This window comes from Micromesistius poutassou (assembly GCF_964030765.1).
Source record: "Micromesistius poutassou genome assembly, chromosome: 16".
Classification (NCBI taxonomy): domain Eukaryota; kingdom Metazoa; phylum Chordata; class Actinopteri; order Gadiformes; family Gadidae; genus Micromesistius; species Micromesistius poutassou.
The window spans coordinates 15,517,034-15,544,976 of NC_140286.1; the positions used below are offsets into that span (position 1 = coordinate 15,517,034).

A 27,943-nucleotide genomic window follows, 5' to 3' on the forward strand; every position below is an offset into this window, starting at 1 on the left:
ACAATGCATTCTAAGTTAATCAGGGTGTTGGGAGTGTAGAATATATACTCAATATTAGGATGAACATCAAAGGATGAACATCAAATGACCAATTGCTTTGGACTGCCCTACAACTGTGGTGTCCGTTCATAGGGACATCTGCACGTTTAAAAGCTGCCAGTTCTGCATGGTAGGACCTACCGTGTGGTGGGACCTACCACACAGTAGGACCTACCACGCGGTAGGTCCCACCACGCAGTAGGACCTACCACGCAGTAGGTCCCACACAGACCTACCACGCAGTAGGTCCCACACAGACCTACCACGCAGTAGGTCCCACCACGCGGTAGGACCTACTGCGTGGTGGGACCTACCACGCAGTAGGTCCCACCATGCGGTAGGACCTACTGCATGGTGGGACCTACTGCATGGTGGGACCTACTAGGGACCCACCACTGGTTTTGGTTGGTACCAACACGTGGTCAGGGCCCAACCATGTGCAGGATGGGGGTGGTCTAGATCTCGTTATCCAGAGACCAGATGTCCCCCGCTAGTGAGTTGGCGCAGCCCTGGAGGGTCCAGGTGGCCAGGGCCAGCTGGGTCTGGAAGACGTCCACGTTGGCCTCGGGGCTGTGCAGCCGGAAGGCCTCCAGGTGGTCCAGGATGACCCGGAAGGTGTGACCGCCGGAGCCCATGAAGACGTGCCTGAAGGGGCTGTCCCGCGGGGACACGTAGGGGGACAGCAGGTTCCTCTCCACCTGGGGACACGCCAGCGCTCCGTTACACCGGCTCTGTTACACCGGTTACACTGTTACACCGGTTACACCGGCTCTGTTACATCTGTTACACCGGCTCTGTTACACCGGCTCTGTTACATCTGTTACACCGGCTCTGTTACATCTGTTACACCGGCTCTGTTACATCTGTTACACCGGCTCTGTTACACCGGCTCTGTTACATCTGTTACACCGGCTCTGTTACACCGGCTCTGTTACATCTGTTACACCGGCTCTGTTACATCTGTTACACCGGCTCTGTTACATCTGTTACACCGGTTACACCGGCTCTGTTACATCGGCTCTGTTACATCTGTTACACCGGCTCTGTTACATCTGTTACACTGTTACATCTGTTACACCGGTTCTGTTACATCTGTTACACCGGCTCTGTTACATCTGTTACACCGGCTCTGTTACACCGGCTCTGTTACATCTGTTACACCGGCTCTGTTACATCTGTTACACCGGCTCTGTTACATCTGTTACACTGTTACACCGGCTCTGTTACATCTGTTACACCGGCTCTGTTACACTGTTACACCGGTTCTGTTACATCTGTTACACCGGCTCTGTTACATCTGTTACACTGTTACACCGGCTCTGTTACACCGGCTCTGTTACATCTGTTACACCGGCTCTGTTACACCGGCTCTGTTACATCTGTTACACCGGTTCTGTTACATCTGTTACACCGGTTACACCGGCTCTGTTACACCGGTTACACTGTTAGATCTGTTACACCGGCTCTGTTACATCTGTTACACCGGTTACACTGTTACATCTGTTACACCGGCTCTGTTACACCGGCTCTGTTACATCTGTTACACTTTTACATCTGTTACACCGGCTCTGTTACACCGGTTACACTGTTACATCTGTTACACCGGCTCTGTTACACCGGCTCTGTTACATCTGTTACACTTTTACATCTGTTACACCGGCTCTGTTACACCGGTTACACTTTTACATCTGTTACACCGGCTCTGTTACACCGGTTACACTGTTACATCTGTTACACCGGCTCTGTTACATCTGTTACACCGGCTCTGTTACATCTGTTACACCGGTTACACCGGCTCTGTTACATCGGCTCTGTTACATCTGTTACACCGGCTCTGTTACATCTGTTACACTGTTACATCTGTTACACCGGTTCTGTTACATCTGTTACACCGGCTCTGTTACATCTGTTACACTGTTACACCGGCTCTGTTACACCGGCTCTGTTACATCTGTTACACCGGCTCTGTTACATCTGTTACACCGGCTCTGTTACATCTGTTACACTGTTACACCGGCTCTGTTACACCGGCTCTGTTACATCTGTTACACCGGCTCTGTTACATCTGTTACACTGTTACACCGGTTCTGTTACATCTGTTACACCGGCTCTGTTACATCTGTTACACTGTTACACCGGCTCTGTTACACCGGCTCTGTTACATCTGTTACACCGGCTCTGTTACACCGGCTCTGTTACATCTGTTACACCGGTTCTGTTACATCTGTTACACCGGCTCTGTTACATCTGTTACACCGGTTACACCGGCTCTGTTACACCGGTTACACTGTTAGATCTGTTACACCGGCTCTGTTACATCTGTTACACCGGTTACACTGTTACATCTGTTACACCGGCTCTGTTACACCGGCTCTGTTGCATCTGTTACACCGGCTCTGTTGCATCTGTTACACCGGCTCTGTTACACCGGCTCTGTTACACCGGCTCTGTTACACCGGCTCTGTTACATCTGTTACACCGGCTCTGTTACACCGGCTCTGTTACACCGGCTCTGTTACATCTGTTACACCGGTTACACTGTTACATCTGTCACACGGACTCTGTCACACGGACTCTGTCACACGGACTCGGTTACACGGACTCGGTTACACGGACTCGGTTACACGGACTCGGTTACACGGACTCGGTTACACGGACTCGGTTACACGGACTCGGTTACACAGACTCGGTTACACAGACTCTGTTACACGGACTCTTTCGTCCAAAGCCACAAACAATTGAAATGGGAATAGTTGCAAAAATAAAATGAAAAACATGAAAATGGGCTTTTAAGTAATAAAAAAAGGTGGGAAATGCCTTAGAGAAATGTATAACCCAAAATACGAAACGATAGTAATCGTATTGGGAGTTTATCTTCAAATCAGTCTGAGCGACAAGAATAATATTCATCTTGGAATACTGAGATCTGTTCATTGTACAGTACATTGGTCTATAATATATATATCAGCCCCCTGCTCCGTGAGCCAATGGGGCGGGCGGGGCTAGCGGGCGGGGCTCACCTGCATGAAGCGGTCGTTGATCTCGCGGCACGTCTCCATGTCGTTGAGCTCGCTGGCGGCGATGGCGTCCGTCAGGTCGCTCATGGCTCGGCTGAAGGAGCCCGACGCGGCCTGGACCCACTGGGGGGTCACGGTCCGGGGGAGCAGGGTGGGCTGGTTCTACACACACACACACACACACACACACACTTTGAGTACATGGGTTGAGAATTTCCTTGAGGCTGTTCTTCTATTAAACTTCCATTAATTATAATAATATAATTTGTAGTATAATTTGTTCTACTCTATCCTGACTGTATAACCCATGCACACATAGGAAATGTATTATAGTCTGTATATAGCATCATCTTTATCGATTAACTCTTGGTTTTTTAATGCCAACGACTAGCCTTCATTTACTACGTACCAAGTTACCAATAGAGATCAACACACACACGGAAGTGGGTCACTACCCTCTGCTGGTTGTATGGAGAGCTACACACAGGACACACACACACACACACACACACACACACACACCCTCTGGAGGGTGAGCAGTTTGCGGGAGATGTCGGCCGTGTAGGAGCGGACGAGCAGGTCGTAGCGCCGCAGGTTGAAGCTCAGCAGGTGGTCGTGCACCAGACGCAGGGTCATGTGACCGGCCACCTGGGCGGCAGTCAGCACCATCCTCGACACCTGGTTGGACGTGGCCATCTTCAGCCGCTCCTGCGTGTCCAGCGGGGTGTCAAAGTAGGGGTAGTCCTGGGGAGAGCAGCAGACTCAGAGCTCCACTCTGACCCATACGGAGACACACTGTTCACTCTAACCCATACGGAGACCACCGTATGTACCGTATGTGTGGCGTAGATGTACACCACACACATAAAGAGAATCTCAGCCCATTTCTTGCTCTCCGATCGTAAATACAAATACATGAGATTCGAACACAAGACGGAACACCTCACACTATAGGACAATCTAGTCCGATAATTGCCCGCTGCAGGGCCGTGGAGGTAGAACTAGAGCAACTCGCGTCAACAGTGAAGATGGATCAGCGTCTTTTGACAGCAGTGGTTTCCGCGGTGCTTATGCTTACATAATATCAGAGAATATCCGCGTCAGTTCGGCCGCGGCGCAATTAATGAATAAAGATCATAAACTGAATGGCTGTGCAAGTGTTGTGAGACACGGCTGCGAACCGGCAACTTAAAACAAAGTAGTGCCGGTTTGGTTCCGTGCCGTGCCGTGCCGTATCCAGTGGAATAGCCTACATTGACTATAATGGTTTCTAATGTCTTCTTGTGTTCTCTGCATTTTCACTAGGACCCTTTTCCTTCGCCTTATTCTTCTCCATTTATTTCTATCTCGTAATGTCTCCTGCGTCTCTATGTTGCGTATTTCCTCATGTCTCTATGCCGCTCTGACAACGTTGCCCCTGGAAACCGATAGCCGTGGATGCCATCATGGCGGACGGGCTCAAACCCCTCCCCTCCCCTTCCCAAAAATCACGTGACTCCTCATTCTCAATAGCGCGACTGCGGTCCACTTAAAATTAAAAAAACAAAAAACAAACGGTTAACCGTGTACACGAAAAAAAAGGGGTCGTGTTACCGTTTACAATTTTTTGTAACCGTTCACACCCCTAACGGAGAGCGCCTCTCAGAGACTCTGTTCACTCTAACCCATACGGAGACCGCCTCTCAGAGACTCTGTACATGTATCTGGAATCTCCATTCAAAACATTTGTATAGGCATGGAGAAGAGAGACAGAGAGAGAAGAGCTGAATCAGGGTCAAACCCTGCAGTGAGAAGTGACTGCACCAACACTAATAATTAAACATGACTTAAGGGAAGTCAGGAAATTGCAGTGGCAGGATAGTTAAATGACTAGGTTGTTCGACTAAACACTAAATTATCAGTCAAGGTGTGCTGTCCAAGGCAAAAAGACAAGCAACGGTTCTCTTCACTCGTTTCAAAGGACGGCTGCACAGGGAACTGCAGAACTTACAGAAGTGCCGGTAAATCTGAACGAGATGGAGGGAATCCCGGAGAAGGCGAGGAAAGGAAAGGACGCATCTTCCATCTGCATGGGCTGCAGGCTGAGAGGAGACAGGAGGCACACGTTGTACTGTGGTACCACCGCAGGGCCAGGATGGTACAAGCAGAGAACGTCTAATATGAAGAGAACTGGCACTCTGGTGACTCCCGGTCTCTGAACTGGTTGCTAACACTTCTCTGTCCATGAGAGGGCGCTGGCGGGCGAGGGCAGAATGAACGGGAGTCGACGGGTTTCACCCTCAGATTACACTTTTCTCAGGGTGTCGTTTTTTGTCAAGTAATTTCAAAGTCACATTCAAAAGGGGGGGCTGAGATAATACACTCAGCTGAATATTGCATTTTTTAAGTTCACTTAACTGTCAAAACTCTGTTCAAAAAGATGATGACATCACTGCCAGAGGTCCTGCTTTACGGCAAGTTCTGAGTCAATTTGGCACTTCTGCATATATAATATACTATATAAATATAGTATATATTTAAGCAATAGATCACGACAGGCCGTGGTATACGCTCATTATACCACAGTTAAGGGGCGTTGTCCGTCCCGACGCGCAGCGGAGGGGCGGCGACCCCCTTCACTGTGGTATAATGACCACTGACTGAAGTGATCTATTGCTTTTATAAAACGGTTACGTAAATATGGCGAAATTAAAGTCATAGACACCCTCAATTTTGAAAAAGCGAGAAAGTCGGAAAAGCATTTTTTTTAACGAATACAGAAAAGTAGTCCCTCCTGGCTGCCGGCAAAGTGTACGGCGGTTGCTATGCAACACACTGTAGCGTCCTTCAGAGAGAAGGCTAGAGACGGTAGCTTGGTTCGCCGGCAATTTAGCAATTTAGAAGGCTAAATTGCCGGCGACCGTGTGCCTATTGCTTTACAGGCTTTTTTTTAGGCTTCAGTGAACTATGCTATCGCTTTTATATATAAATAAACAACAGTTCAAGTTAGGCGCGGAGTGATACTGGACTCTGTAAACTGAACGGGCGTCATAGCTGTGTGTATACGCTCAATATACAACGGTTGGGAACCAATCAGATCGCTTGATTTAGGCCCCCCGTTTTATAAATATATACATATAATATATAACAATTAACTGTGAAGGAAAGTCCACCTAAGATAATGTTTCTGATTGTGCTTCAGCTTCAGATGCCATCAAGAGGGTCTCTGGTCGTAATCAGTCCGTCTCTGACCAATCAGCATTCATTAGCAGAATGCTAGCGTGTACGGCCAACAACGGCCCAAACTGTAAGAGATCGAAAGGACATAAGTACTCATTCATTCGACTTTTGAACTATAATCTATATTGAACTTGCGGAATCTACAATAAAATCTGTGATATTTTAACGACAAGCAGGTGAAAGAGATCCATTTAGCCGTCTAGCCCCATAGACCCCCGTTCAATCTGCACTCGTGTGATCACCCCCAGTGGAATCTAATGGAACTGCAACCAAGATAGATACAACGGGGCTCAATAGAGAGTGCCAAGGCTCTCCGTAGACGGCTCTGGTAGGAGGGATAACTACTTTGTGCTCCAGCGCATTTTCTTCCCCTCCTTGATCGGACTCCTCAACTGTAAGACACAAGGTAGAAAGGTAGGCAAGACAGGTCAGTATGAGGTAGGCAAGACAGGTCAGTATGCAGGTAGGTCAGACAGGTCAGTATGAGGTAGGGCAGACAGGTCAGTATGAGGTAGGGCAGACAAGTCAGTATGAGGTAGGGCAGACAGGTCAGTATGAGGTAGGCCAGACAGGTCAAAACATCAGGTCAGAGATGGTCACAATTAAAAGTAAAGCATTTTTTGGGGGTATTTACAAATCTACATTCAGGCAAGGTGGCAAATCGTAAAACATAGATTTTGGTTAAGCTAACTTCTGATAAAGTAGTATTTATCCTTCAACATGTTTCTCTGATTCTGATCATTTTAAACTCATTTAATATTGTTGTCTTTAAGGTGTTTGGTGTTTTGGGCTATATATAACATATATATAATATAGTGTGGTTTAAGCTCACCTCCTTCATGGTGCTCTCCACCAGAGCCTCCAGCAGGGGGCTGGCGGAGGCGTTGAACCCGTCCGAACCTGAAGATAAGGAAACGTGTATCAAACCACACCAACACTTCTAATGGGACACTTCTATTGACAGCACGACTACACCAGCAACACACACACACACACCTGTCACGACTCCGTCCAGGTTAATGTAGGAGAAGGCCTTCATGCTCAGTGAGGCCAGGTAACCCTGTGCACATAGCGGTGAGAGGGCTGAGTAGGCTCAACGACAATAACCATCACGGCTGCACACATCTCTCTAAAGCCAATGTCTAGTTTAGTCTTTTTGTAAAACACTTTTGGATTTTAACAAGGCACAAGAAAGTCCTCCTGATCGTATTATATTTTGTATATATATATACTTTACTCATTAGTAGTTGGCTGGTTGGGTGCGTTTCCTACCTCGAGCCACTCGGTGGAGCCAACGTTCCCGTAGGCACCAGCACTCCAGCTGGCAAACACGATGCTGCGCCTGGGGAGGAAGCCCCCTGCAGGGAACAGAGCCCAGGTCAACACACACACACACACACACACACACACACACACACACACACACACACACACACACACACACACACACACACACACACACACACACACACACACACACACACACACACACACACACACACACACACACACACACACACACACACACACAGGTTGACTTACGGTGCTCCACCATGGTGGAGATGGACCGGGCCAGCTCCACCAGGACGCTGGTGCCCACCGTGGACTTGGCGAAGCCGGGCCCCCAGGCGTCCCTCTGGGCCCCCAGGATGACGTACCGGTCTGAGGACACAAGGAGGAACGCTCAGGGGAGCTGCTCCGTCCACATGACGTCTGGAATACAGTTCTCTGGTAACCCTGGTAACCCTGGTAACCCTGGTAACTCTGGTAACTCTGGTAACTCTGGTAACCCTGGTAACCCTGGTAACCCTGGTAACCCTGGTAACTCTGGTAACCCTGGTAACTCTGGTAACTCTGGTAACCCTGGTAACTCTGGTAACCCTGGTAACTCTGGTAACCCTGGTAACTCTGGTAACTCTGGTAACTCTGGTAACCCTGGTAACTCTGGTAACCCTGGTTCCTCGTTTTGCCGTTTTCTGATAGGGACGGCGAAAATTAAAAATATTCTTGAGCGACCACGAGCCTCATTAACCAGCTGAAACCGGTCGGCCCATCAGATTAAAATGTGCTATTTGAAATAACCGCCATTTCGAGCCGCGCCAGCTATTTCGTAACTCTGTTTATCGCTCTGCCTCACACACACACACACACACACACACACACACACACACACACACACACACACACACACACACACACACACACACACACACACACACACACACACACACACACACACACACACACACACACACACGTCACTTTTTTAAAAAGAGTCCAAATGGCTCCATAGTTTGGGTACACGGTGATGGCGTTGAGAATACAGGTTTGATCAGAGCGGACCCGGGGACAGCACCCGGTCCGTCCCAGTCAGAGGCCGCGGCACCACCAGTTGAACCACGAGGCGTGCTTACTGCACGGTGGCCGTGTGTAGAGGGGCTCCAGCGCCCACGATGGGCTGAGACGGACCTGGTGGAGACCCTGGGCGGGATTCACCAGGGGCCAATCGGAAGAGTTAGGAGCTCATTTGAAAATGACCGCTCTGAAGAGACGCCTCTTGAGTTTGGAGGAGACGGTAGTAATAATAATAATAATAAAGCAAGATGATGATCATCATTACCTTATCTGTTACCATTGAAGATCCGGAAATGTAGTCATTTCCAAATCCAAGCCCATCTTGTGCAGAATATTGCCTAATAGACTAACATGATATAACAGGCACCTTCAGAATGAGTAAGAGACGCACCGACCAAGGCAGGTCTGACTCACTGTGTGTCTTCTAATAACGGACAGGTCTAACTCACTGTGTGTCTTCTAATAACGGACAGGTCTGACTCACTGTGTGTCTTCTAATAACGGACAGGTCTAACTCACTGTGTGTCTTCTAATAACGGACAGGTCTGACTCACTGTGTGTCTTCTAATAATGGACAGGTCTAACTCACTGTGTGTCTTCTAATAATGGACAGGTCTAACTCACTGTGTGTCTTCTAATAATGGACAGGTCTAACTCACTGTGTGTCTTCTAATAACCGACAGAACAACTCTTTTGTTGCTGTCGTCTGCCCTCTAACCTCGAGTGTTTTAGGCTGTAGCCTAAAAGTTTGACTTTTCGCAGACGCTGTGAGCTGGCGAACCCTATAAACCCTGTGACCCCGTGCCAAATGTTTTTATTGGTTTATTAAGTACAAACAGGTACAAACATATATCTGGTATTTTCATCAAGCCATTTAGCATTTCATCCAAAGAGACACTGTCATTCAGGAGCGGTCATGGGTAAGGACTCTTGGTCAAGGCTTTCTACTGGACATTGGAGATTAAAGCCCCAGTCCATTGCAAGGTACATCACCCTAGACACTATGACCAGTAGACACTAGACACTACGACCAGTAGACACTAGACACTGTGACCAGTAGACACTGTGACCAGTAGACACTAGACACTGACCAGTAGACACTAGACACTGACCAGTAGACACTAGACACTGTGACCAGTAGACACTGTGACCAGTAGACACTACGACCAGTAGACACTGTGACCGGTAGACACTAGACACTACGACCAGTAGACACTGACCAGTAGACACTAGACACTGACCAGTAGACACTAGACACTGTGACCAGTAGACACTAGACACTGACCAGTAGACACTAGACACTGTGACCAGTAGACACTAGACACTGACCAGTAGACACTAGACACTGTGACCAGTAGACACTACGACCAGTAGACACTAGACACTGTGACCAGTAGACACTAGACACTGACCAGTAGACACTAGACACTGTGACCAGTAGACACTAGACACTGCGACCAGTAGACACTGCGACCAGTAGACACTAGACACTGACCAGTAGACACTAGACACTGACCAGTAGACACTAGACACTGTGACCAGTAGACACTAGACACTGACCAGTAGACACTAGACACTGTGACCAGTAGACACTAGACACTGTGACCAGTAGACACTAGACACTGACCAGTAGACACTGCGACCAGTAGACACTAGCCACTGTGACCAGTAGACACTAGCCACTGTGACCAGTAGACACTGCGACCAGTAGACACTAGCCACTGTGACCAGTAGACACTGCGACCAGTAGACACTAGACACTGACCAGTAGACACTAGCCACTGTGACCAGTAGACACTAGCCACTGTGACCAGTAGACACTGCGACCAGTAGACACTAGACACTGTGACCAGTAGACACTAGACACTGTGACCAGTAGACACTAGACACTGACCAGTAGACACTGCGACCAGTAGACACTAGCCACTGTGACCAGTAGACACTAGCCACTGTGACCACTAGACACTGACCAGTAGACACTAGCCACTGTGACCAGTAGACACTGCGACCAGTAGACACTAGACACTGACCAGTAGACACTAGCCACTGTGACCAGTAGACACTAGCCACTGTGACCAGTAGACACTGCGACCAGTAGACACTAGCCACTGCGACCAGTAGACACTAGACACTGTGACCAGTAGACACTAGCCACTGTGACCAGTAGACACTAGCCACTGTGACCAGTAGACACTGCGACCAGTAGACACTAGCCACTGCGACCAGTGGAGTGTTTTCAGAGACAGACCTGGGTCCACGAAGCCCTTGATGACGCCCAGGATGTTGTTGATCTTCTTCTCCACCAGCACGTTGTTCACCTCCACCGTCACCACGTCCTTATCCTCCCCCAGGCGGATCACGTCGCGCCACTCACTGGGCGGCACAAGGCCCCCCAGCTGGCTGTAGTAGGGACAGACCATGCTTTAGACAGACAGACAGACAGACAGACAGACAGACAGACAGACAGACAGACAGACAGACAGACAGACAGACAGACAGACAGACAGACAGACCTCATGATGCGGCTGGCCAGCTCCGAGGTGATGGTCTGGGCGAGGATGGAGGGCAGGCCGGAGGACTTGACGGGGGCGAACTGTGTGTGGTTGAAGGAAGGGAAGCCGGGGCTGTAGGGGTCTCCTGAGCCCAGGTGGACCTGGAGAGGCAGGGTACACCCACTTAGACCCAGACAGAGGTCCTGAACCCTGGGTTACAGGGTCCACCCCTAGGGGCACCAGACCTGGGCCATGGGTTAACCTGCTCTATTGCACCAAAAAGACCCAATTACATTTCGGTTCTTTACATTTCAGTTATATACATAATTCCATACCAAAGTGAATCAATCAAAATATTGATTATTTTCTCCGCCTCTGGTTCACATTTCCATGGAATGGGAGCCTGCATTTTGGAGTCATGCTGTTACATGTCCTTCCTTCAGTCATGCCAATCATACTTTGCGGTCACGTGACTACCATGGATGCCTGGAGGGCAACAAACGCTGGCAAAATGGCGACCAACAACGGCCAACCAGGGGAATTGCAGCCTTGCAGATTTCCTTCAATCAATCAACTATTTAGACCATATGTCACAAAATGTTAAAATTAGATACGAAGAGAAGATTTTGGAGTTTGGAGATATTTACATTTATCTCATTGAGAATACGTCACCTTATACCGCACAAAAATTGAAAGCCTACGGATGGGTTAACAACGCTGTCGTATGGGAGGTGAAAAACAGGAATATCTTCACAATCAAAGCAAAGGTGAATGTTACTATTCCACCATCCACTATGAAATGTCCCCTTTTGTCTGCGATTACATAGCCAATGTGGTCTTATTATAGCCAGATCATTCACTAAAAAACACATAGAAAGATTAAAGCATCCAGCATATGATTTCAACAATGTGTGAGGGCAGGGATGATCACACAGTCGCTGTTACAGAAGGCTGCGCGATTTAATCTGCAGTGGAATGAGCGCTGGGCGGAGATGTTATTTCAGCAGGGAGATTCCGTACAAAAATATATGTCTAATTTGTCAGATTGCCATGGCACAAATGCTCCCGTTGAACTAATCTTTCTATCACGGCGGTATTTGGACTGAGAGGAACCTAAGGACCGTTCGTGTGGTAAAACTGGCGACGTCCTGATTAGGTTACTAGGTTTCGTTGCTGCAGTTCTTGCCCGCCAGCCAGTCGTTACGACGTCACGTGCAAAGTATGAGTAGGATTCCATTTAAAGCAAAGGGCTTACGTGTCCATAGAGCTCGTTGGTCTTGTCTGCGTATATGAGCACCGCAGAAGCGTTCAGCTCGGCAGCATTGGCCACCTGTAGGCAGGGAGAGAGTCAACGTGAATCACCCAATACAAAGACACAGACTAAAAGACTACATGAAAACACTTCAGAACTTCTTGAAAAGTTATATATATAAAATGTAGGGGTGCACGATAATTATCGGGCGGATAACAGAAATTATTACATCATTCTGATAAGTCCGATATCATGAAGAATAGCCCAGATAACATAGCATATATCATTTCAGTGCCCCGCTCCCACTAACGCTAAATGAAAGGTCTTAGGGTCTTCGTAACCCTAAAAGTACACATCATACCTTAATAGTTACACTATTAATAGTGTTAATAGTGTAGAAAACTACACTAGCAACACAATCTGAATCCAGAGGCCTCACCTTCTCAGCAAAGCTGATCCTCCCGGCCTGCACCAGCAGAACCCTCCCACTCAGGTCCACGCGGTCCACCAGCCTCTTCAAGTCATCCTTCTGGCCGAAGTTAGCGTAGAGAATGGCGCCCTACACACACACACACACACACACACACACACACACACACACACACACACACACACACACACACACACACACACACACACACACACACACACACACACACACACACACACACACACACACACACACACAGTTTGTATCCATAGAAGTTGAAATATGAAAGATTGGGTGTGGCTCCTCTAGTGAGCGCCCACGTGTCCTCTAGTGTCCTCTAGTGAGCGCCCACATGTCCTCTAGTGTCCTCTAGTGTCCTCTAGTGTCCTCTAGTGAGCGCCCACGTGTCCTCTAGTGTCCTCTAGTGTCCTCTAGTGAGCGCCCTCGTGTCCTCTAGTGTCCTCTAGTGTCCTCTAGTGTCCTCTAGTGAGCGCCCTCGTGTCCTCTAGTGTCCTCTAGTGTCCTCTAGTGAGCGCCCACGTGTCCTCTAGTGTCCTCTAGTGTCCTCTAGTGTCCTCTAGTGTCCTCTAGTGAGCGCCCTCGTGTCCTCTAGTGTCCTCTAGTGTCCTCTAGTGAGCGCCCACGTGTCCTCTAGTGTCCTCTAGTGAGCGCCCACGTGTCCTCTAGTGTCCTCTAGTGTCCTCTAGTGTCCTCTAGTGAGCGCCCACGTGTCCTCTAGTGTCCTCTAGTGAGCGCCCTCGTGTCCTCTAGTGTCCTCTAGTGTCCTCTAGTGAGCGCCCACGTGTCCTCTAGTGAGCGCCCTCGTGTCCTCTAGTGTCCTCTAGTGAGCGCCCACGTGTCCTCTAGTGTCCTCTAGTGAGCGCCCACGTGTCCTCTAGTGTCCTCTAGTGTCCTCTAGTGAGCGCCCACGTGTCCTCTAGTGTCCTCTAGTGTCCTCTAGTGAGCGCCCTCGTGTCCTCTAGTGTCCTCTAGTGTCCTCTAGTGAGCGCCCTCGTGTCCTCTAGTGTCCTCTAGTGTCCTCTAGTGTCCTCTAGTGAGCGCCCACGTGTCCTCTAGTGAGCGCCCACGTGTCCTCTAGTGTCCTCTAGTGAGCGCCCACGTGTCCTCTAGTGTCCTCTAGTGAGCGCCCTCGTGTCCTCTAGTGTCCTCTAGTGTCCTCTAGTGTCCTCTAGTGAGCGCCCACGTGTCCTCTAGTGAGCGCCCACGTGTCCTCTAGTGAGCGCCCACGTGTCCTCTAGTGTCCTCTAGTGTCCTCTAGTGTCCTCTAGTGTCCTCTAGTGAGCGCCCACGTGTCCTCTAGTGTCCTCTAGTGTCCTCTAGTGAGCGCCCACGTGTCCTCTAGTGAGCGCCCTCGTGTCCTCTAGTGTCCTCTAGTGTCCTCTAGTGAGCGCCCTCGTGTCCTCTAGTGAGCGCCCACGTGTCCTCTAGTGAGCGCCCTCGTGTCCTCTAGTGTCCTCTAGTGTCCTCTAGTGAGCGCCCACGTGTCCTCTAGTGTCCTCTAGTGAGCGCCCACGTGTCCTCTAGTGTCCTCTAGTGTCCTCTAGTGAGCGCCCACGTGTCCTCTAGTGTCCTCTAGTGAGCGCCCACGTGTCCTCTAGTGTCCTCTAGTGAGCGCCCTCGTGTCCTCTAGTGTCCTCTAGTGTCCTCTAGTGAGCGCCCACGTGTCCTCTAGTGAGCGCCCACGTGTCCTCTAGTGTCCTCTAGTGAGCGCCCTCGTGTCCTCTAGTGTCCTCTAGTGAGCGCCCACGTGTCCTCTAGTGTCCTCTAGTGTCCTCTAGTGTCCTCTAGTGAGCGCCCTCGTGTCCTCTAGTGTCCTCTAGTGTCCTCTAGTGAGCGCCCTCGTGTCCTCTAGTGAGCGCCCACGTGTCCTCTAGTGTCCTCTAGTGTCCTCTAGTGAGCGCCCTCGTGTCCTCTAGTGTCCTCTAGTGAGCGCCCTCGTGTCCTCTAGTGTCCTCTAGTGTCCTCTAGTGAGCGCCCTCGTGTCCTCTAGTGTCCTCTAGTGTCCTCTAGTGAGCGCCCTCGTGTCCTCTAGTGTCCTCTAGTGAGCGCCCTCGTGTCCTCTAGTGAGCGCCCACGTGTCCTCTAGTGTCCTCTAGTGTCCTCTAGTGTCCTCTAGTGAGCGCCCACGTGTCCTCTAGTGAGCGCCCACGTGTCCTCTAGTGAGCGCCCACGTGTCCTCTAGTGTCCTCTAGTGTCCTCTAGTGAGCGCCCTCGTGTCCTCTAGTGTCCTCTAGTGTCCTCTAGTGAGCGCCCTCGTGTCCTCTAGTGTCCTCTAGTGAGCGCCCTCGTGTCCTCTAGTGTCCTCTAGTGAGCGCCCTCGTGTCCTCTAGTGAGCGCCCACGTGTCCTCTAGTGTCCTCTAGTGTCCTCTAGTGTCCTCTAGTGAGCGCCCACGTGTCCTCTAGTGAGCGCCCTCGTGTCCTCTAGTGAGCGCCCACGTGTCCTCTAGTGTCCTCTAGTGTCCTCTAGTGTCCTCTAGTGAGCGCCCTCGTGTCCTCTAGTGTCCTCTAGTGTCCTCTAGTGAGCGCCCACGTGTCCTCTAGTGAGCGCCCTCGTGTCCTCTAGTGTCCTCTAGTGTCCTCTAGTGAGCGCCCACGTGTCCTCTAGTGTCCTCTAGTGAGCGCCCTCGTGTCCTCTAGTGTCCTCTAGTGTCCTCTAGTGAGCGCCCACGTGTCCTCTAGTGTCCTCTAGTGTCCTCTAGTGAGCGCCCACGTGTCCTCTAGTGTCCTCTAGTGAGCGCCCACGTGTCCTCTAGTGTCCTCTAGTGAGCGCCCTCGTGTCCTCTAGTGTCCTCTAGTGTCCTCTAGTGAGCGCCCACGTGTCCTCTAGTGTCCTCTAGTGTCCTCTAGTGAGCGCCCTCGTGTCCTCTAGTGTCCTCTAGTGTCCTCTAGTGAGCGCCCACGTGTCCTCTAGTGTCCTCTAGTGAGCGCCCACGTGTCCTCTAGTGAGCGCCCACGTGTCCTCTAGTGTCCTCTAGTGTCCTCTAGTGAGCGCCCTCGTGTCCTCTAGTGTCCTCTAGTGTCCTCTAGTGAGCGCCCACGTGTCCTCTAGTGTCCTCTAGTGAGCGCCCACGTGTCCTCTAGTGAGCGCCCACGTGTCCTCTAGTGTCCTCTAGTGTCCTCTAGTGAGCGCCCACATGTCCTCTAGTGTCCTCTAGTGTCCTCTAGTGAGCGCCCACGTGTCCTCTAGTGAGCGCCCACGTGTCCTCTAGTGAGCGCCCTCGTGTCCTCTAGTGTCCTCTAGTGTCCTCTAGTGTCCTCTAGTGAGCGCCCACGTGTCCTCTAGTGTCCTCTAGTGTCCTCTAGTGAGCGCCCTCGTGTCCTCTAGTGTCCTCTAGTGTCCTCTAGTGTCCTCTAGTGTCCTCTAGTGAGCGCCCACGTGTCCTCTAGTGAGCGCTCACGTGTCCTCTAGTGTCCTCTAGTGTCCTCTAGTGAGCGCCCACGTGTCCTCTAGTGTCCTCTAGTGAGCGCCCACGTGTCCTCTAGTGTCCTCTAGTGAGCGCCCTCGTGTCCTCTAGTGTCCTCTAGTGAGCGCCCTCGTGTCCTCTAGTGTCCTCTAGTGTCCTCTAGTGAGCGCCCACGTGTCCTCTAGTGTCCTCTAGTGTCCTCTAGTGTCCTCTAGTGAGCGCCCACGTGTCCTCTAGTGTCCTCTAGTGTCCTCTAGTGAGCGCCCTCGTGTCCTCTAGTGTCCTCTAGTGTCCTCTAGTGAGCGCCCTCGTGTCCTCTAGTGTCCTCTAGTGTCCTCTAGTGAGCGCCCACGTGTCCTCTAGTGTCCTCTAGTGTCCTCTAGTGTCCTCTAGTGTCCTCTAGTGAGCGCCCACGTGTCCTCTAGTGTCCTCTAGTGTCCTCTAGTGAGCGCCCTCGTGTCCTCTAGTGTCCTCTAGTGTCCTCTAGTGTCCTCTAGTGAGCGCCCACGTGTCCTCTAGTGAGCGCCCACGTGTCCTCTAGTGAGCGCTCACGTGTCCTCTAGTGTCCTCTAGTGTCCTCTAGTGAGCGCCCACGTGTCCTCTAGTGAGCGCCCACGTGTCCTCTAGTGTCCTCTAGTGAGCGCCCTCGTGTCCTCTAGTGTCCTCTAGTGAGCGCCCTCGTGTCCTCTAGTGTCCTCTAGTGTCCTCTAGTGAGCGCCCACGTGTCCTCTAGTGTCCTCTAGTGTCCTCTAGTGAGCGCCCACGTGTCCTCTAGTGAGCGCCCTCGTGTCCTCTAGTGTCCTCTAGTGTCCTCTAGTGTCCTCTAGTGAGCGCCCACGTGTCCTCTAGTGAGCGCCCACGTGTCCTCTAGTGTCCTCTAGTGAGCGCCCACGTGTCCTCTAGTGTCCTCTAGTGTCCTCTAGTGTCCTCTAGTGAGCGCCCACGTGTCCTCTAGTGTCCTCTAGTGTCCTCTAGTGAGCGCCCTCGTGTCCTCTAGTGTCCTCTAGTGTCCTCTAGTGAGCGCCCACTCATCCACCATCCAGGTTTCAGTCAGTCAATTTACTGGCTATCAAGTCACATTTCATGAATAAATCCTGCCAAGAAAATCCAGACAATAACTTGATACTGGACGTGCAAGCGGTGTTAGGGTTAGGTGTTTATTGCCTTTGTAGTGAGTCTAGAAAAGCACTCTATAAATAAAGTATGCTTATCAACAAAGACACCCTCCTCAGATAGAGGCTATATTCACAACAGAGAACCACACTCACGGTGACGTTCCCTGTGGCGCTGTAGGACAGGAAGCTGGCCTGGCTCTCGACCACCCCTTTGAAGGTGACCCGGTTGGGCTTGCGGGCGTTGGGCTCCTGGACCTTCACAAAGTGCTCGTCCGTCCAGGGGTCCATGGAGTAGGCCTTGAACTTGCTCAGCACCTTGTTGGCCAGTGCGTCGTCCCCGGGGGTGCCGGCCCGGTGGCTGGCGCTGCCCAGGTCGCTGAGGAGAAGAGCGGTGCACAGAGCCCTCAACGTCAGACTGCACCGAGCACACCATGGCCCGTTATAAAGTTTATTAACCTTAACGTCAGACTGCACCGAGCACACCATGGCCCGTTATAAAGCTTATCAATCAACATATTGACCAAAACATTTAGCCATTTCCATCCCCTAACCAGACTGACACCAGCACTAGTACCAGGGGTGGGACTGAACATCCATATATCGTCGCCCTTCTTTGTGCGATACGAGAATCGATACTGTCGCCAAATAGATATATATTTCTATTTAAAAAACACATATACATATATATATATATATATATATATATATACATACATATATACATACATATACATATATATATATACATATATATATATACATATACATATATATACATATACATATATATATATACATACACACACACACACACACACACACACACACACACACACACACACACACACACACACACACACACACACACACACACACACACACACACACACACACACACACACACACACACACACACACACACACACACACACACACATATGAATGAACAAAAGTTAATTAACCAAAGACGAGTAACTGAAAAGTTTGTTACACTTACATGTATATCGTGATGTATCATTATAGGATTGTCCAACAATATACAGATTATGGCAGTATGGCGGTGTTATCAGTATGTGGTATGGTGAGCTAGCCTGTGAGGCCCTCACCAGGGTCTCACCTGAAGGCCTTATGGCCGTATGGGTCAGGGTCAGGGTCAGGGTTAGGGTCAGGGTTAGGGTCAGGGTCAGGGTTAGGGTCAGGGTCTGGGTCAGGGTTAGGGTTAGCGGAAGGGGAGAGGTTAGGGTTAGGCTATGCTGTATGGTGAGGTTAGGGTTAGGGTTAGACTAGGGTTAGGGTTAGACTAGGGTTAGGGTTAGGTTAGAGTACGGTGAGGTGGGTCTCACCTGAAGGCCTGCTCCAGCTTGGTGGTTAGGGTTAGGGTTAGGCTAGGGTTAGGTTAGGGTATGGTGGGTCTCACCTGAAGGCCTGCTCCAGCTTGGTGGTTAGGGCTAGGGTTAGGTTAGGGTTAGGGTTAGGGTTAGGGTCTCACCTGAAGGCCTGCTCCAGCTTGGTGGTGCTCAGCTGCTCCTCCAGGAGGTCCTTGACGTCCTCCCAGTCCATGAGGGGGGCGGCCCCCGTCTCCGTCTGCACCTGGCCGGGCGGGCCGCTGAAGGGCAGGTCTGACGACGCACAGCTCACGGCCACGTCCTTCTTGCGGTGAACCAGGTAGCCAATCAGATAGCCTGCAGCGGTGGGGGGGGAGGGGTTTAGTATTTGAAGGCCGCAGAGAAAGAGACAGTAGGACACACACACACACACACACACACACACACACACACACACACACACACACACACACACACACACACACACACACACACACACACACACACACACACACACACACACACACACACACACACACACACACACACAAGATTTGTCAACAGAACATTATGACTTTGAGAGTTAGGGTAACCCTAACTCTAGACTAGTTAGCCTAACCCTAACTCTAGACTAGAGTTAGGCTAACTCTAGCCTAGAGGTTAGGGTTAGCCTAACCCTAACCTCTGGAGGTTAGGGTTAGTCTAACCACTAGGTCTTCCTCTCCCCAGTGTTTCCTGGTCTAGAGGTTAGGGTTAGTCTAACCACTAGGGTTAGGGTTAGGGTTAGTCTAACCACTAGGGTTAGGGTTAGTCTAACCACTAGGTCTTCCTCTCCCCAGTGTTCCCTGGTCTCACCGATGATGAAGATGAGGAGGGTGGCCGACACCAGGAAGCAGATGTTGATGGGCGAGCGTCCGTTCTTGCGGGCGGCGTAGGGCCCGTGCACGCCGTTGGACTGGCGGTGCTCGCCCACGCCGTTGCCCCCCACCTCCTCGTCCAGGTCGGCCGACAGCTTCATCTCCACGTGGCTGTTGTCGCCCTCCATGTTCTGGGTGAGGTTGAAGCGTGTGTAGGAGCGCGGCTCCCCATTGAACTGAGAGACACAACGGACAGCCTCTGAGCACGTATGCAGCTAACGCACATTTATTTACTTATTATTTTATTTGTTATTTTTGTGATCCAAGCTACAAAATATGTCTGTGTCAATAGGTCTTGAAAAAAATATATAATAAGTTGTTTATGACGACCATATAATTCATGGGTTGAAATCTGAAGGAAGTAATAGAAGTGATTTTGCTTACTTCCCTTAAAAGACAATAGGTGACATTAAAGCCTTAGACCCGTTATGCAACTGCTGTTTACAGACCTGACCAACAGTTAGGCTTTGTCTATTGTTGTACACGTTCAAAACAAGGCTTCGTATTCAAAAAAAACAAAAAGGGTTCTGTGGGAAGACTCACAATTTTGGATATTGTCGTTCTGGCCTGTTCCATTTTTCACTTCTCAGGATCCTGAAGAGGAAGAAATAAAGAAAGAAAAGTCTTAGACAAAGTTCAACTGTGCCGTGATATCCGTGAGAGCCTTCAGGTGCTGTGTACATAGGCCCTTTTATTTCTGGGGAGGAGGAGGGTGTTGAAGCGCTTGTCCAAACATCAGAGCCCCTTCCTACGGTCCTGACTGAGTTCCCAGGTACAGTACCTGTGTGTAGCAGCAGGGGTCCACAGCCCCGTGGCTCAGAGGAACACACCGCGCACACAATGCAAACACAACTCTTATGCTTCTACCAAACCAAACAATGGCTCAGATTTAATTGCCACCCACACCTGTAACACATGAGCCGTTTGTATCATTATTATTATCGTCTCTGATAACAGCCTCATGGGAGCCGTCCCTGTTGAGCTAACTTCACTCCCCTCGGGGAGGGTTCAACTGCCATCCAACGTTAGCCAGCCTAAACAAATGAACCGGTACGTTAAGGTCATTCTACACAGATCCCTCGGCTAACAATCCTTTTTGCTCCATGGTCACTTTAACATTCCTTGCACTTACGAACTAATGCACAAATAGTTCACTGACTTTATCGAGCTCTATCTGAAATACTTTGCAATGCTAAAGAGACAATAAAGTTCTGGTCCTGCAAACAATATAGCTTGGAGGGTCCCACCGCAGTGAACAATGTGTGCGTCCATTCATGCAGAATCTACAATTAATGACATGTATTTTTTGTTATAATGCACATGATCATTTATTTTTTAACTCACGATTGTTTGACCGAGAATTTAAGTTGAGATTCCACTATTCCAATTTTTAAGTACAGCCCTACGCTAATGCTCGCCTCTTTCACCAAAATATTTATCCTTCCTCCTTAGTTTAACAAATCTGAAAATATACTGATCTACAATAGTGCATTGAATTTAAGAGCTGAATTTGATTGACAAAACCTGAAGATAGTGCCTAGGCTATATGACATGCAAAGACTCAAAAGTTATCTCCCAAGTAGGGCTTCTGAAGCATTTGAACTACAGGGGACGATAGCCAGCTACCAAACGAACTAACCGTTCATACCCGAAAGAGGAGCCATCTCTCCTTCCATTTACAGAAAGGTTAGAGTTGGTTTCCATTTTCACTTCTCAAAAAACCCATGAAAATTGTATCACCTCCCCGGCCTGTTTGGTAGATGATTGATAAAAGAATATATAAAATGGTAAAAGTTACCATTTCTTACATTTAAAATGTAAATATAATAGATAATAATATAAACCAATTGTGACATTTGGTATCATATCATCATCAAGTAGATCACCATCACAGACTTAAATTCATAGTTAATTTATAATCCAAGTAGTCAATATAAAACTAGCCATTTTACTGTTCATTGTGTATTCATTATGTGGATCAATATAACAATAAATGCATTCATCTAAATTGCTTCAACCCAAATGATCTTAAAGAATAAATCCCTCCATTCCACTCCTCCTCATAAACCCTCCAGCCTTGGCCAAGTGACCCTCTGATGTTGACCTCCTACCTTCTCCTCCTCATAAACCCTCCAGCCTTGGCCTAGTGACCCTCTGATGTTGACCTCCTACCTTCTCCTCCTCATATACCCTCCAGCCTTGGCCTAGTGACCCTCTGATGTTGACCTTCCCATAAAGTGCTGATTGTATCCCCACACCTCCGCTCTCTACCCTCCAACCTGCAGCGGTCAACGCAGCCAAGACTTCCCAGAACTCACAAGACAGAGGGGTGGGCAAGAACCGCAACCCATTCTGCTGACTGGCTACTTGGTTAATTCAACTCCTGGATAATGATAATAGTACAGACCAAACTGAGTTTGAGTCCCAGGTTCCAGTAGTATCCAGCAAGGAAATGGGAATGAATGCCGTTAGGTCAAACATAACAAAACTTTGCTCAACTGAGGACTCTATGTTGTTCCATGTTCTAGATCAGGGTTTCTCAACGGGGGCGTTCGTAGAACCTAGGGGGGGCGCTGGGAACGAACACGGGGGCGTCACAACTTTGCTTGTGTAGTAGTAATTATTTTTTACTTTTTAAACTTTCATGGTTTTCAAATATTTTTGATGCAAAAATAGGATAACTGAAATAAAAAGCCTATCTTCATATGGGTTTCTAACCCCTCTATCGTCTCATCTACTTTTTACTTTATGCTCAGTACCGTCATGATCGCCATAGTAACGCCGATAAACAAATCCACCTCATCGCAGCAGCGTGGTGCTTCAGAAACTAGTTCCCCCCTCCCCTGACTTCCACTGGTTGGTTTGTGGGACATGCAAAGCAAGCGGTGGATGGGGCATTACACTAAGCAACATGAATCTCATCCATATTACATAGTAAGGCAACATAAGACTGAATAAAGCTAACTCCGCTTAGCATGCTAATTGTAAACAATAGTTAGTTAGTTTGTTAGGCCTTTAAGTTCCCTAGGGAACATAGGCCATCGATGAAAGCCCTCCATCCTCTTCGGGGATTGTATTGTAAACAATAGAACAATAGAACGTGCGCATTACATGAGGACCACTGCACCGTCTCTCTCATTACGTCTGCGAACCGATAAACACTTTTTTTTCATAAGGTACGCACACCAACCGGCACATACACATTTAACACTCATGTTACAGGCGCTTAACTTGTATAGTAACAAACTACTTTAATTACTATTTTACTATTTACTATTTCGCGAACAAAGCGGATAAAGGCTGCACATGCGCAGCGTTGCTAGGCAACGTCACGTAGACAAAGGGAGTCTTTCGTACACATATTGAACCCAAGTTCGCGGGTTAACAGTTCAATAACCAATACAAATGTACACAAGCACTGTTACGTATTAAACTTCAATCGCTCAATAATAAAACCTTTTAATAAAACTCTGAATACACATTTTCTTGTCCAGAAGAAACCAAAACGGCACAGACGGCTTTTATTTTTATTTTTTTATTCAAGCAATGTAGCACGAGTTGGAGTGGAGTTGGTAATGGATATAGCCTACCCACGGGTGTCGCAATTTATTTTAAACAAAATTAACAATAATGGGCGGCGCCAGAGGATCAGGGTAAGGCAAGGTTGAGAAACACTGTTCTAGATAGAGCTAGTCCAAAGTATTTCTCCCGTCTGGCCTTCAGAGGGGAACAAAACATCCAGATCAACATAGCCACTCAGGGTCGAGTAGACATTAACACATATGTAGGCTAATCCACCAGCTACTGACAAAAGATAATATGGGACTCAAGGTCTCTCTGGACGGGAGGGAACGACATACTGCTTAAAGTTGTCTCTGTGGCATTTCTGCAGTAGACCATCTACAGAGATGTAGAGGCTAAATTAGGTTGTGAAAAACATAACTTTTTTAGAGTGAACTACAAACCCTACATTGTGCAGCTCGAGCCCAATGGACCAGCATGGACATCGCATGAGAGAAATGAGAGTGTGGGCAAAACGCCATGAAAACTCACATTCTCAGGCAGGCACTGGCTTAATTTGTAATGACGCTAATCGGGGCCTCAGCGAACTCTTTGCTGTAAGCATACTTCTAGTAGATAGCACAGGCTAGTGCTTAGCACTGAGCAAACAACATCAATGTCCACTTAGAATAAAGGCTCGGGACACTCTAGGCTTAAGTGACTAATTCACAAAGTTTTCCAATCATCTACTAGTTATGACAAAATGGTGCCATTTGTAGCAGCCAACAGCCAGGAGAGTTTGCTGGGACCAACAAGTGTTATTATGTTCTTCTTATGCCCTATTGGACTGTACAAAATACAAATATTAAAAGGAAGATTCATGCAAGATACAAGGCATGGTTAACACCTAATGATCACATTCTTACATATCCAAGTAGTAGAAGAGCAGGTAGAATAAAAGACTGTATATGTGCGACTCTTGGATTAATATTCAAAACATGACGTTTCAAGTACAAGTACAACTTGAACCAAAAGGGGTCCATGTGTTTGCTGTGACTGTTGTTCCTCACCTGTTTCTTTAAGGTAAGGATTGAGCATACCAGGCATAGCAGAACTCAAACTTTAATCAGCTTAACCAGTCACTCAGTTGGGCGGACCAATGGATTAGTAACAATCCAAGTTGGTGTTACAAAACGCATACATGCAACGTCCAAATGACGCTTCAACCATGAAGTGAGACCAATGGCCAAGATTCTCCAGTAAGGACTAGGTGATCACCAAATCCCTAAACAATGCTTTGGATTGATTCAACAAAACGTGTGGTAGTACCCAAAGACCTCCGAGGAGTAATGCTCTGAAAGTGCGCGTTGTGTATATCTCCAGTCCAAATGTTGTGGAGACGTGCATGTGCATTAGAGATAGAGGGGTGAGTGGGGTCACGCCCTACCCAGGAAACCTGCTCGTGCCAACGACATACAAGACAATCAGATGAAGTGAGGGCCGCGTCGTGGGCGACATCTGCCCCAAGAAGAGACAGCCCTGAGGAGAGCTCTAGACGTCACCCATGAACCGGACAATACCTACTAGCTATTGTCTAGCTAGGTAATACCTAGCCCACTAGGTGATACCTAGCCCACTTCAACAGGATGGTTAACTTCCCACACAGGTTCAAGCCAAAGTACTGAAGAGGGAAACCAAGCCTACTCAACAGACCCTTCAGAAACTCAACGTCTCCATCTTTTATTGACCCAGAAGGCGTTCTGAACGTACCTCCTCTACCTTCAGGCCTAAACTCCAGCAGTCGGATTGAGAAATGGCGTCACGGATTGAGAATAAAAGGTTGTTCCTCTGCCAGACTAGGAGGTTTATAGGAGTCCAAGTGGCCCTGGGGAGGGGGCGGCGGGCCAGCCATTGGTAGCAGCCCCTCTCGTTCTTCGCCAGCTGTCCTAGTTACCGTTGCTTCAGAAATAGACTAGTAGCAAAACAGAAAAAGATTACCTCACCATTGTTGATAAAGTGTCAGCGCGACGGGTTCATGAACACTGACCGATATGTGCTATTATTACAATATTACAATGTGCTATTATTACAATATTACAATTACAGTGTGTATTATTACAAGCATGTGGCAAAAACCTGTCATTTTACAATACTCCTTACAGGTGCACACATGCACCCATTAAGCCTCAGGCCAACTGTGGCAATAACGACAAGCAGTACGATTGAGCTGGTTAGGACCTGCCTCAATGCAGGCCATTAAACATTACTAAACCATGCACCGCAAAAATATAAATAAATCATATTGATTTAAAATCATACTGTCATAAAATCATACAATCATACTGATTATCTGGCTGTAAAGTGCAATGACGAATCATCATATTCTTTGCTTTTGTGTAAAAGAGGAATCGTTGCCCAATATCAATATATCAAATATCAATATAATATCTCTCAGCTACCTTCCCTTACAGAGCAGCTGAAGTGATACTCTGACATTTGTCTGAGACATGACATTAGTTCATCGAATAGTTCAACAGCCAACAATGTTCCACAGAAGTGAAAGATCCTGTCCATCCAGTACACAAACAGGAAGTAGGCCATGCCTGGAAACGTCAAACAATGACAGGTAAGTAAATAATTCCCACAAATACAGCAGACAATATCTCTTGGCCATTGTTCCTAGTAGTCTTTATAATGTTACCATAAACCATAAAATCATAAATGATTTGTCCACCCAGAGCACCTAGTTCTACCTTTCCAAGAACTATTAGCCTAAATTAAAGCAAAGCATTGTCCCAACCTACAAACGCAGATGAATCAACTCTAGTGATCCTTGGACCACCTTGTGAGCGTTGGAGAGAGCAGAGGACCAGAGGACTGAGAGAGGGCTCAGAGGAGGCGGTGGGGAGGGAGTCATTGTTCAGGGATCATGTGAGAGTCACATTGAGCCTTTGGAGTGGGCTCGCTCACTGGCGAGAATGCGGGCGAGCGAGGACGGCGAGCGAGGGCAGAGTTCTCAAGTGACCACAGAGGGCACACACACACACACACACACACACACACACACACACACACACACACACACACACACACACACACACACACACACACACACACACACACACACACACACACACACACACACACACACACACACACACACACACTTTTTATGGGTTACCTTGGGTGAGCAGGACAGGCCTACACATACTTTCGATCTTAATATCACCCTTGCAATTATCTCATCCTAACCATCTCCAACAACCACATCCGCCCATAGAATGCGGTGTAGCCTATTGATTGTGATCATCAAGTCTGACTCTGAATGTCATTCTAAACAACACATGCACCTGTCATTCATCACCTGTTTACTACGACTGTATGCATTACCCTGCGTCTTATGGTACACAAATAATCATTTTAATTATTCTGCAACATTTACAAGAAAAGCTCAGTCGGGATGCTGTCACGCAGAACAAGAGGCTCATGAACACGGGGTCAAGTCATCAAGGGCAACCACCACCCGGCGACATGTCAAGTTCACCTGCTACACCTCGACCGAGCGCTTTAGTAATGACCGAGAATGATAGAGCACACACTGAAAATGTATAGAGAAGTCCCACCGAACCTAGCTATAGCATATTGCACTGTAATATACAGTTGTATTATTTCAACCATTTTCCACTTTTACAATTACAGAATAAAACGCAATGTAGCCTACTTATTCAGCACTATGCGCCGTGCGTTCAACAGCAATCCATAATGGAGAAAATACTGTATTGCAAATATTAGGCCTTCACATTTATAAATATATATAAATATAGTAGTGGATCTAAATATCATATTGTAGCGGTCGGCGGGGGCGTAGCGGCCCCTTTGTCTGTACCGGCCTGGGCGACGTGCGGGGCTCACCCCGAGGACCGGCCGCCTATCACCAGGCCCTGCACGGAACTACCACCGCACAAGATAACGAGCATTGGAGGAACGAACGGCTCAGGAAACCGACTACTAGAACAGGTTCCACCCCACAGCAGGACCACCAGAGGGTCCCTCTCAGGGCGTCGGAACCCGTCCGTACGGGCTCCCACTACACGTGTAGATGACAGAGTGCTCACCTTGTGTGACACGAGGTGCTGGGTCTCCTTCTTCTCCTTCTGCTCCTTCTGCGCTCAGCTCTCCTCTACCGGCTCCTCGCAGCGCTGCTGCCCTCGACCTTCAACAGCCACGCTGCTGCACCTCGTTGTCTGATTGGCTGAGGAAAAAAAAACGTCATTTTACGTCACATATACGTCACATCCTGACGCAGATCTCACGTTGCAATCCGAGTAAGGTCTCGCTGCAGCCTGTAGGACATCCAACGTCCAAGTGCTACGTCACTCACTCACGTCCAGTCACGAAGCGTGGTTCACGGGCGTGGAAAGTTTCAATCTCTTCTTTCAATCCCTAACCCTAACCACTACTACCCTATCCCTAACCCTAACCACTGCTAACCCATCCCTAACCCTAACCACTACTACCCTATCCCTAACCCTAACCACTGCTAACCCATCCCTAACCCTAACCACTACTACCCTATCCCTAACCCTAACCACTGCTACCCTAACCCTGAAAGGGACATAATTATAAACATCATCGCTGGTGTAAAACGACTTTGACGGTAGCAGTTGGATGTTGATGTCCTACAGGCTGCAGCCAGACATTATTGGAGTATCCGCGCATTCCTCCGACGTGGTCCTCCCTCGGAGGGTCGGTGATCAGGGTTGCCAGATTGGGCGGCAGATGATGGCACGTCTATGGTGCCCATAGACATCACCATAGACATCTTAAGATGTCTATGGTGATGTCTAGTGGTGCC

The 27,943-nt window shown here is 48.7% G+C and overlaps 1 protein-coding gene across 1 annotated transcript; it reads right to left on the reverse strand.

Annotated features, from left to right (window-relative positions):
• Positions 1-349: 349 nt before the first annotated feature.
• Positions 350-27,329, reverse strand: LOC311361093 (transferrin receptor protein 1-like). The gene is made up of 18 exons (XM_084481279.1): positions 27,204-27,329; positions 20,131-20,181; positions 19,526-19,763; positions 18,835-19,027; positions 17,499-17,721; positions 12,814-12,933; positions 12,378-12,452; positions 11,144-11,283; positions 10,879-11,030; positions 7,818-7,937; positions 7,548-7,633; positions 7,272-7,335; positions 7,108-7,175; positions 6,621-6,667; positions 5,047-5,137; positions 3,579-3,800; positions 3,060-3,218; positions 350-737 (listed from the first exon to the last, which is right to left on the reverse strand). The coding sequence occupies exons 2-18, from the start codon at positions 20,161-20,163 to the stop codon at positions 495-497; spliced, it is 2,274 nt and encodes a 757-aa protein (XP_084337405.1). The 5' UTR covers positions 20,164-20,181; positions 27,204-27,329; the 3' UTR covers positions 350-494.
• Between the last annotated feature and the right edge of the window lie 614 nt (positions 27,330-27,943).

Excerpts from the sequence above, each read along its gene's own strand:
- LOC311361093 (XM_084481279.1), bottom strand. The coding sequence starts at position 20,163 with ATGGAACAGGCCAGAACGACAATATCCAAAATT. Across the intron at positions 11,284-12,377 it reads CCAACGAGCTCTATGGACAC|GTCCACCTGGGCTCAGGAGA; the intron begins GTAAGCCCTTTG and ends CTGCCTCTCCAG. Across the intron at positions 738-3,059 it reads TCAACGACCGCTTCATGCAG|GTGGAGAGGAACCTGCTGTC; the intron begins GTGAGCCCCGCC and ends GCGTGTCCCCAG.